This window comes from Eptatretus burgeri, chromosome 14 (assembly GCF_056783735.1).
Source record: "Eptatretus burgeri isolate ZD-2024b chromosome 14, Ebu_testis_v1, whole genome shotgun sequence".
Lineage (NCBI taxonomy): Eukaryota > Metazoa > Chordata > Myxini > Myxiniformes > Myxinidae > Eptatretus > Eptatretus burgeri.
In genome coordinates, this window is record NC_140974.1 from 10,175,963 (window position 1) to 10,188,053 (window position 12,091).

Genomic DNA, 12,091 nt, shown 5'->3' on the forward strand with positions numbered 1-12,091 from the left:
AACGACTGACTCAAAGCGTCGCAGCCCGAATGAATCACATTTATTCCCTCTATACAACGGGTTTGGGCTAACTACACATGTACTTACAGAGATATCTCACCTACGGGACCTGAATGGTGGTTTGCGAATTTCCTCAACTGTAACAATATATATATATATATATATATACATATATATATATATATATATATATATATATATATATATATATATATATATATACATATATATATATATATATATATATACATACACACACACACACACACATACATACAGTTCAAAAACACATCACATGTGATGACAATAATTCTTACAACCGGTAAAATGAATGAAGGTGATGTGAATGTTAAAATGGCCATCACTAACAAGGTATGCAATATTGCATTGCTCATCCAGTGCTCGGTGACCAAGATGTAAAGCAAACCAGCGGTTCGTGATCTCTTTTAGTCCAATACCACTGACTGACACTCACAGTGTATAAAAGTCATTCTCCTTGGAACCGTTGCTCATTCTTAAATGCGGTTTGAACAGCAATCCATAAAAATCACTTTGTTGCAAACTTTTTGAAGTTCAAAGGTGTTCAAATGATAAACATAGTGTATTCCCCACAAATACACCATGAAAGCAATATCATCCATTACGACCCTGAGTTTGGCAGAAGGTTTGCAATAAAGGTACAGTACATATTTGTCCCATTATAATACTTCTGGAAACACATTAGCATTGCCGTAAGGAGATCGTGGATTATAGTTTGTGGGCCATTGTCCATGAATCTATGCCAATTCTTCCATTATGCTTCAGTAAATTGCTATTATTGACTGAAGATGAAAGTTATTGAATCTGTGACAAAGTTGAGGACTTCAACAGTGGATGGCACAGAAATGAGTGATGAGTGTAAAATTTTCATCAAAGGTATACCAGCCATACACTGGAGCAATTGTCCTTTGGGAATCCCTGGCAATTACTTATGAGCGATTGATGCATTGACGTGACGTTCACCAACGTTACGAGCATACATTGGCTTGTATTTTAGAACGTTTTCAAGCGAATCTCAAATCCAATGACATAATTTTCTGTGTTTTTACGAGTTCCTGTATCTACAATCGCATTTTAAAAGACTGAATCCACTAGTTTTTGATGGATGAGGTGGGGCATCAACTAACTCGGAGGGGCATTCCTTGTGAAGATTGCAACGCAGTGTAATGTCAAAGGCTTTTGGTAAATCGTTGGTGATTCACCCGTTCAATTCAGATTGCAGGAATATTCTGGTGAAAGGCTCTATTCTCAGGCGAGTCCCATGAAACGTGTTCTCTCGAGTGTGAGGTGGATCTTAAAGACTATTGAGCAAGGTTCCAGTGACGTTGAGGGGCGAATCACCTGGAATTCGCACGGATAGATCTCCCCAGGAAAAAGAAAAGCAAAAAAGCATGAAGGAACTGACATGTTTGAAACGACAAATACTTTGACTGTGGATTGTCATTTTGTTTCCAGGAAAAGTCCAATTTCATGTCCGTCTGGCTCACCCAAGCGTAGAGCAACTGGATCGGAGCCTAAGCATCTCTCGGTTCCTGATGTGTCCCAGCCGCAGGATGCACCCTCCCAGGCCTGCGGCTCCTGCAAGGGCTTTGAAACGAGTCCTAGATTAAGGTGACACCTTCGATTGCACTTTTGTATTTCCCACAGATTTATTTGCATGATAACACACCATGACCATTTCAACTGTTTTGAATTATCCAAGTCTTTTTATGTCTCCATTGATGAAATCATCGGAGGTATTATGTTTTCTGGTTGTACTTACGTCCATCCGTGATAATTTTCTCTGTTTTCTCTGCTTATCCGATGGACACGAAATCTTCACCATCGGTGTGACTACTCATGTAAAATGTTTTAATGATAATTATAACATCATAGGTCACGTGGTGTGGCAGCCATGTTGAAAAAAAGGGAAAACTTTCGACCTATGTATCTCCGAAACCACTCTACGGAAAACATTGAAACTTGGCGCATGTGAAGTACTCCCCGTGGGAAACAAGTGTGATTTTTGCTTATGTCATAGGTGGTTTCGTTATGACATCATAAGTGCATACGTTGAACGCTTTATCCGATCAGCATGAAATTTTTTGAGGGTCATCTCGGGCTAAATTGTATGGGCGAAAAAATTTGATGACATCATCGGTCACGTGGTTCAGCAGCCATAACTTCTTTTAACATAAAAAACTTTCAAAAATCTTCTTCTCTGAAACGGCAGAACAGATTGAGGCGAAACTTTACAGGTATGAGTGCCTATCCATGAGGAACAAAAAGTTATCCACCTATGACATCAGAGGTCACATGGTTTGGCAGCTATGATTTTTTTTTTTGAAGAATAAACCTTTAAAAATCATCTTCTCCAGAGCAGCTTGACAAATTGAGGGGAAATTTCACCCACATGGCAACTTCACCCAAGCCTTGGGGATACCAGCGTGTTCACGAATAATTAATAGGTCACATGGTCTAGCAGCCATATTGGATTCACCAAAAATCTTTTTAAAAAATTATTTCTGTTGAACCACTTCATCAATCGACTTGAAACTTCACAGTTATGATCTAGTAGTCATGGGGAAAATACGTTTTAAATTTCAACCTGATCAGATGCATGGTGTGGCAGTCAGAATTATTTAATATTTTGAATCTGGGTTCAGGGATTTAAATCAAACTTGGTACAAGTTTGTATAATGATGTAATAATATGGGAGGAGGCATATCTGGTGACATTGAAAAGTGTCCTTCCAATTTACATATATTTAAGTTGAACAGCTTATTTTCAAAAACAAATATTGAGGCGCGAGAAAAAATGGAATTGGAGCAAATAGTTAACAAACGGGGGGGGGGGGGGGATTAATGAAGAGAAAAGGGGATGAATCAGCATTAAGCTCAGATCTAAAGATGATAACAAGTTGAGAGTTTCATATATAATTCATGGAACCTGTGGAAGGGCAAGGGTTTGGCAGAGATGAGAGTGTTCAAAGATCAAGAGTAGAATCTTCTTCTTCTTTCGGCTGCTCCCATTCGGGGTCACCACAGCGGATCATCCGTATGATCCGCATAGTGATTTGGCACATGTTTTACGCCGGCCCAGTATACTGGTACTCATTTCGCCGACCTCGGAAGGATGACAGGCTGAGTCAACCCCCTGGTGTATTAATTCAGTGGCTCAACGGGACTTGAACTCAGGACCTTTTGGATCCCAAGCCGCTGCCCTAACCACTGCGCCAACACCAGGCTTTAAAGGTCAAGAGTAGAATAGAGCCTTAAAATATATATATATATACATATATATATACATATATATACATATATTTATATATATACAAATATATATATATATATATTTATATATATACATATATATATACATATATATATATATATATATATATATATACATATATATATATATATATATATATATATATATACATATATACATATATATATATATATATATATATATATATATATATATATTTATATATATATACATATATATATTTATATTTATATATATACATATATATATATATATATATATATATATATATATATATATATATATATATATATATATATATATATTTATATATATACATATATATATATATATATATATATATATATATATATATATATATATATATATATATATATATATATATATATATATATATATATATATATATATATATATATATACATATATATATATATATACATATATATATATATATATATATATATATATATATGTATATGTATGTATATATATACATATACATATATATATATATATATATATATATATATATATACATATATATACATATATATATATATATATATATATATATATATATATATACATATATATATATATATATATATATATATATATATATATATATATATATTGCACGGCCACCAACATCCCTGTGGTGAGCAAGAAGCAGATCCTGAGACTCTGCTTGCTGTCATGATATCGCTGATGCAGATAGCCTTACATTCCACGGCCTCAAGGTGAGCAAGATTGGAAATGGCAGCACCAATCCACAGGGGGGAGCCATATTCCATAACACTTCAGATAAAAGTCTTTTGCAACTTTACACTGCAGGCTCATAACGGCGGAGGAAGGACCTGACATGATGGAGAATCCTTAGGTAGCAGATGGCTTTGGAGGTCAGCTTGCAGATATCATGTGCCAAGGAACTGGAATAGCTGATCGTGATACTCAGGCACTCCAGAGATTGTAATCACAGAAATATATTGAGGAAAAGGGAGCTCCTGTCATTGACAGTGTCACCAGCATGAGGGATCCAAGGAATAACCAGCATTAAGGGAGACAAGCAAGTACTGGATATCTGGTGAAAGGAAGGTTACTGTTTGACAAATGACATCTCAGAATGAGACTGCAACCTTTAGACATTGATCCATTGGAATGGAGTGTTGGCACCTGGTGCTCGATAGAAGCATAGCTGAGTGAACAAGATTGATTATTCTTTGGGGTTTAATAATAATAATAATAATAATAATAATAATAATGTTTTAACTTCTTTTTTAAATATGTTCTTTCTTTCTTTCTAACATAGCCTGGTGTTGGCTTAGTGGTTAGGGTGGCGGCTTGGGATCCCAGTGTCCTGAGTTCAAGCCCTGTTGGCTGCTGAATTAACACCAGGGGGTTGACTCAGCCTGTCATCCTTCTGAGGTCGGTGAAATGAGTGCCAGTGTACTGGTCCCGGTGTATGCCCCGGTTAGAATAGGTGTACCATATCCCTGTGTGTCGTAAGAGGCGACCAGGGTTGGCGTCAGGAAGGGCTTCCGGCCATAAAACATTGCCTCAAGAAAAAGCCAAACCCCTGCACAGCAGGGAAAAATGGCTGTAAAAACGGTCATTTTATATATTTTCTTTCTAACATAAACACCTGTATCTTAGCCGAACACAATCTTCATGATATTTTTTCTGATTCTCTCAATCGGATCATTCCAAAAATTCAAATGCATGAATGCCCAGACCTGGCTGACATATAATAAACTTGAACAGACCTGGAGAATAAATATTATTTTGCGAGAATACCAAGATCATATTCTTCATGGCCTGCATTGAAAGTATCCTCTAGGTTCAGAGACCTGAACGGTCACTTGGAGTTTGGAGGACAGAATTTATGGCTGATTCACTGAGGCCCTGCACCTGGTGCTCAACATCATTTGGCATCACCACATCCCCAACAGCAAAGTGTAAAGTGACTTACGTCCCTTCTCACATATCTTGAGGAAACGTCACCTTTGGTTTGCTGACTATTATGTGCATGCCACAAAGCAATTAAATTCCTCCTTTTTTTCTGGGTTCCTCTCATACCGGTGGCCCCATAAATTAAAGACAAGAAACCGTTCACCTACCCAAGTCTCATTGCCATCATAGTACTGGTCTTGAACCAACAAAGATCATTCTAGTTGTGAAGAACAAGAGCGTTTGGGCCAACATGTTTCTTCTGTTTTTCCGTTCAAAAATGATGATGTTTTTCCATTCAAAAATGATTTATTCCTCTTATTCTTCTCCCCACTCAGCAGAGCAATGAGGCCTTGGGCCAAGCTTCCCTCCTTCGGTTTCTCCTCATCCCCATTCCATCTGGTCTCTGCCCCCTGACTTTCGACCTCCATCCCCTCCAATTGACCACCTGAGTTCATCTTCACTCCGTGCTCTTCTTTTTACATGCGACATGTCACAGGTCTTCAAGAGCTCTGCATTGCTGTTGTTGCTGATGCTGTTGTTGGGGTTCTTGTTCGGGGTAGATTTTTGAAATGTGCACCCATTGGTCGGACATCTGTCAGACCACACCTCCATCTGTCGCATGACTCCAGCAACCACAGCACCCAGACGAAATGATATGGCTGCAATCTTGGTTTTCTGGTGGGCCCAACACATTAATTGTGAAGGCCTTTGCTGATTGTACACTGTCTGGGTTTGTTTCGGCAGATTTCCATAGACTTTGTTTGGGTCGTGTTAATCACGATGAGGAACCCCAAAAAATCTACTTATATGTTGAATAAAATTTATTAGTAGGTTTTAATCAAGCCGATACGCTCCTCCCTACAAAATAGCGTTGCATAATTTTTGAATGCCCCCATACACAACTATACACAAGGAAGCTATACGCAGGAGGAGGCTATTCACCCCATCATGCCTGCACCACATCAACACCAGACCATTTATATAAAAAGAGAAAAATGCAAAATGTTTTTTTGAGGGAGGGGTTGTTGTTTTTTGTGTAGTTTTTTTTCCAAGGTGAGGGGGGGGGAGGAGTTGGTGAAGGTGGTTGGTTCTTTGGTGAGAAACACACATCAACCACACACCACCCCTTGACGAGACTCCCGCCAACAGCACTCCGCACTGACACACACAATCACCCATCAATACTCAAACTACCTAAAAGTCCTCTCAACATCCCTATACCCCTCTATCTCCATAACTTCCAGGTACCTAATTCCAATTTAAACTTATCTACTGTTTATGCTGCCACAACCTTTCCAGGGAGACCATTCCATGCATTAACTACTTTCTGAGTGAAAGACCCATCCCTTACTACCGTTTTAACTCTCTTCTTCACGCTTCGGCTATGACCCCTGATCCTATTGCTGTCTACTCTGCTGAATAATTCTTCTGAACCTATTTTGTCGATACCCTTCACTACCTTAAACATCTCTATCATATCTCATAACCGCCTCCGTTATAATGTATAAAGTCCTGTCTCCTTCAGCCGCTCTTCATAGCTGAGTCTTGCTCCCATATTGGGGTTAAATGATCCAGGACAATGTGACGAATCGGCTCCTGATATAACCGTGGCGGAGGGTGACATGGATTAGAGGTGTTGGGTTGATCTTTTAATAGCACATTAAATGTGTTTTTCCAATCAGCCCGTTACTGCATTTTGTCGCTAGTTGTGACCATAGTGCAGTCATTCTTGTTCTTCCATGCACTGATTATTTGCACGGATTCATTTTATTTGCACTGACCTGTTTTATGATGGTGATTCACTTTATTCAGACCATTTATTTTATTTGCACTCAAGTTACACTCATGTATGTGATGTGTATGTTTAAATGCACTTCCTCTTCTTCATCCCCCTCTATTTTGTCTGTTTGTACTGCAGCCGCAGGTGGAAGTACATGTCATGCAATGACAATCATGGCATAAAACCGCCACCTCCAGAGCAGTACCTGACACCTTTACAGCAGAAAGAACTTTCAATCAGACACCTCAAGTGTGAACTGAAGGAGACGCGAGGCCAACTGCAGGATAGGCAAGACCACCAATGATTAAATGCCATATACATTCATTGCAGGATGACTTGTAATTATGAGACCTCGAGTGAGCAAAGGAATATTGGGATTGAGGCTGTAACGCATTGGCAACCTTGGGGGATCATTTGTGTTTCATATTGTGTTATTAAGAATTAATTATCTCTGAGTCAGTCAGGAATATATTTCTCAGTTCCTGTCTGTCCATGTGCTCCACAGAGAGAATGAGGTGGAAGGACTCAGAATGAAGGTTACTCAGATGCAAGATGACTGGGTTGATGGCGAATACCACCGCCGAGAAGCACAGCATTCCCTCAAAGATGCCAAAGGTGAGATCCGACAGCTAAAGACTTTGGTGGATCTCATGAAGTCCAGTCTTGTCGGCAAGGAGAAGAGGATGCAAAAATGTTTCATCGACATAAGCATCGAGCCAATAGAGCAGGTGGATTCTCTCGTGCAGCGCGACGAAGATGGACCTACCATTACTGAGCAACAGGAAGATAAGATTAGTGATCAGGAAACTCTGCAAAAGACTTTACCACGTCGTTTGACTTATACGAAACTCTCGGAGAGCACACATAATCATGCCGTAATGTTGAACACTGATCCGAAATTGCATAATGAAGTCGTGGATCGAGCAATTTGGACCCATGGTGGTGGAGGTGCCATGGTTTCATCAGCAGTGTACGTTGTCCCTCATGGAAGGAGAAAACCCCCACACTATATCAGTCTGCCGATTATTCCAACCGAAGGTTCTTCCCATATGGAACGTAATTTGGAATATGAACTAAGGAAGAGCTTTGAAAAAATTGATGCTTGTATCCAAACTGATGCTATTTGGGATGAAAGATGGAGTGGCTATCAAGGAATATCCAACGGCACGATACTACGCTCCACGGTTGACTTCTCATCATCCCCAATAGGATTCGGTCATCCTCCTGAAAGCACTGTGCAGGAGCCCCATGTAGATGCTCTTCCAAAGGGTCAGACACAGTCGTTGCCTTCACGAATCTGTAGCCTTGAAGCTGTTTCTCGGCTTCAGGCCATCTTGGATAAATTTGACAAAGTTTTCAGCCAGGACAAAAAAAAATCAGAATCGCATTCTGACACTCGGCAACTGATTGATGAAGAGAGTGATGAGGTACCATTGGACAAACCTGCAAATCAAAATGACCCAACTTTAACTTTGTCAGGCCAAAGGCAGCATACTACAACTGGTTTGACTCGCAGCTGCAGCCTAGAAGCTACAGCATTGGTGACAGAGCCTCCTTTGGCACGACCAAACTATATGCCTTTAGAAAACGAGTCTTGCCACAGCACTTTACCCTCAGACAGTCCCGAACGAGGAACTGCAGATCAGGATGAAGGAGCAGCTCACAATTCTATTATTGAGGGCCGAGCTTTCTGGAGTCGGCATGTGCTTCTTGACACAATTGCTGTCGCTGGACCTTTTCTGCCTGCACTGGCCTGGTTTCTCAGAGGTCGCCAGGCCTCTGGCCTTCCGTTCAACTTGCCTGGTCTGCTGCGTGGCTGCTGCCTGCTGGCTCTAAGCTCCCTGCGTTCTGTGCCCCAGTCTCTTGTATCTCCGCTATGCCGCTGCACTAAACCCCAGAACATTGGCAACCCACCGAGCAGCAAGTAATGTTATTTGTACTGACTATAGCAAGAGGAAATATTAATGCTCACATCGCATCTATGGCCTTCTAAGGTTGCAGCTCTTGCACATACACACGCACGCGCGCACATATATATATATATATATATATATATATATATATATATATATATATATATATATATATATATATATATATATATATATATATACATATATATATATATATATATATATATATATATATATATACATATATATATACATATATATATATATATATATACATATATATATATATATATATATATATATATATATATATATATATATATATATATATATATATATTTGCATTTTATTTCCAGAGTAAAATTGAAGCTTCAAATCCTGACCGTAAAATCACACAATAAGCACTTGATAAATAAACACCTTGACTGCTAAACAAACAAACAACAGAACAACAAAAAAACACCATCTATTTGGCCTTTCATTGGAATGGATTGATTGTTGTTTGTTGGTTTCATGAATAATTGATTATATAATTTCAAAACTTTTAACAGTTTTGAATTTGCACCAAATCCTGTTTCCAAATCACTTGCTGCACTCAGAAGTCGAGTGTGTTGTTCCAAGAGGTATGTTTATTGACACTAAATATGCGGCGTTATAAGTGCATCGACTTTCCTGGAATTGCATTGTTTCACGAAAAGATCCACTTCAGTATGTTAAGATAACGAACAGACGTCAAACCAAGTGGACTTTCTTTTGAAGCCGATCGAGTTAGACGAGTTGAGCATGAAATGCTGATCATCGGCGACAATTGTTCATCCAGCCACTCACCTGATATCTTGTTTGTTCTGTTCATCGTGGCTTTGACATCACTACATTGGACACTGGAGATACTCGTGCATAATTACCGCAGATAATTATTTCCCTGCGTGCTACGCATCCTCTTCCTTCAGCCATCGATCATTTGTTGCTGTGATCAAAATCCTCTTTCTCCTTGAATGCGCTCCCTTGTCTGTTCACCACCATCTTGAAATCCGAGATGGCAGGTGTACTTACAGTCTGGAAGTTTAATTGTGTTGGAATTCAGTATTTTTTTTCGTTTTCATCATTCACCATGATGATTTGATGGCGTTTATGCAACTCTCCATTGCTGTAACATAAACTCTTCCGTGAGACTTGATACCTGAATGAAAATCGATTTCTGTTTGTGAACAGATTGAGGAAGGCTTGTGTGGACTAATTTTACCACAGTTGTGATTTATAGATTTTATAGGTCTGACGGGATTGTGCAGTGGCAGCACACTTGTTTTTCAGCTGTTATTGTGGGTTTCATTCCCACCCCGACTCTAAACTGTCGGATTGGTGCTTCGCAGGCAGGGTGTTGCATCACAAAGTGTGCCGTCCATTGGGTGGTCGTTAAGTGTGGACCCATCTGCTAGCATTAGTTGGTAGGCCTTAAAGATTCCCATGGTGTTGTTTTTCGCAAAGAGTTGGCGAGTTATTCCCATCATCCTGAGCAAATTACAAATTCCTGGCAAATCACGTTTTACTTGAGTGTCAGGCCTCGGCAGCTGTTTTTTATTATTATTATTATTTCCTCTACGAGAGCAAGACTCTTGGAAGAGCAAGGTTAAATTGACAGCGGGGATGCGTGGCAACAACTGGGACAATCAACAAGGGTATAAATACACAGGAAAGGAGAAGATGACAGAACACTGAAACAATCAAGTAAGAGGGTTGGGTTCGGAAAGGTTGATGGGGGTAATAAAGATCATAGGTCAGGACGGGGGATGACACGAGCTGGCAGTGCACTGCCTGCTTAAAGCCCTGGAGGGAAGCGTACGAAAGAATGGCCTCCGCAATGTTGTACAATCGATGGGAAAATCGAGGAACAAAGGTTCCTAAAAGACTTCAGCCAAAACTTCTGCTTCGGTCAACCCCGGAAGAAGGTGGGAATAATTGGGTCGTAGAAGTAGCAAGGAGAAACTTATTGCCTTTCTTTTTCCTTGTTCATACCCAAGTTGGATAGTTGTGGTGCTCGGAGTAAGGGAGGGTTATTTTGTTTTTTTACCCCATACCCACAATGCAATGCAAGGTACTTCCTCGTTTTAGATTTTGAACTAAATGCAATTCTCTCCAAATAAATTGTCTATAGCAGCTCACGCTTGAATGACCGCTTAGTTATTGCTGTTAAACCTAATGTTGTCGTGTGCTTGATGAACTCATGTGAAAATGTTTTTTTTAATAATCATGAATTTCAGATCCTTGTGCATTGACATGAAGAATGGCTGTGTGCAGCGTGCCCTTCGCCATGTACTTGTATGCATTGTCCAGCCACCATAAGTTCCTGGTTACCTTCACTCCTTCACATCTTCCTTGTGGCCCACATCTCCTAACTGTACGCTTGTATGCTGTTGCTGTGCCAACTGCCTGTGCTCCTTTCACTTGTTTGTAAAAGTTTTTTGGGCTACCCACCACATTTGAGCTGTTTGTAAATAACGCGTTTGAAGTGGAAACGTTACTCTAAGGCTGAGCATTGTGCAATATATTGTACATATGTTTGCTGTACATGGTTGAATACTGTATGTGGCACTGAATATGAAGAAAATTCTTCCCGCAAACTTTTTTTCTTGCACTTTGGAAGATTGTAGTAAATATGGTTTTGCTGCATAATGTGTGGATGTTATTTTGTCTTTCTAATAAAGCAGGAAACAAAATGTAATGTTGTGCCCTCGTCACTCCCCCTCCCCCCCCCTCCTCCCTCTCCCACACCCCTTGAGTTCATTTACTTTTCAATCTAATTCGATGTTCAGTTCATTTAAATGAGGAATGCTTTCAAAAAAGGAAAAATGACAGACCAGTGGTAGATTGACCTCTGTTGGTATTGTTACGGCTGTGGAAATTCGCAATACACCATAAAGGGTCCTTAGATCAGTTATGACGCTAAGTTCATGTGTAGTTAGTCCACACCTGTTGTTTAGGGGGAATATGTGTGATTCATCCGGGCTGCGACGCTTTGAGTTAGCCATTTTTCTTTCTCTATCGTTATTTTGGACCATTAAGCCGCCAACAACTCAAACACCACAACCTTCGCCTCTTTCCCTCCACAACTCCATCCCGCAAACATCACTTCACC

General features: G+C 39.6%; 1 protein-coding gene across 1 annotated transcript in view; it reads left to right on the forward strand.

Annotated features, from left to right (window-relative positions):
• The window catches only part of SNPH (syntaphilin), an 18,466-nt gene extending 9,382 nt beyond the window's left edge, over positions 1 to 9,084 (forward strand). Inside the window, exons 3-5 of the mRNA XM_085853663.1 lie at positions 1,495 to 1,650; positions 7,184 to 7,333; positions 7,551 to 9,084. Of these exons, the coding sequence (XP_085709789.1) occupies positions 1,495 to 1,650; positions 7,184 to 7,333; positions 7,551 to 8,973 (1,729 nt within the window). The 3' untranslated portion in view covers positions 8,974 to 9,084. The remainder of the gene's footprint in view (positions 1 to 1,494; positions 1,651 to 7,183; positions 7,334 to 7,550) is intronic.
• Positions 9,085 to 12,091: the final 3,007 nt, after the last annotated feature.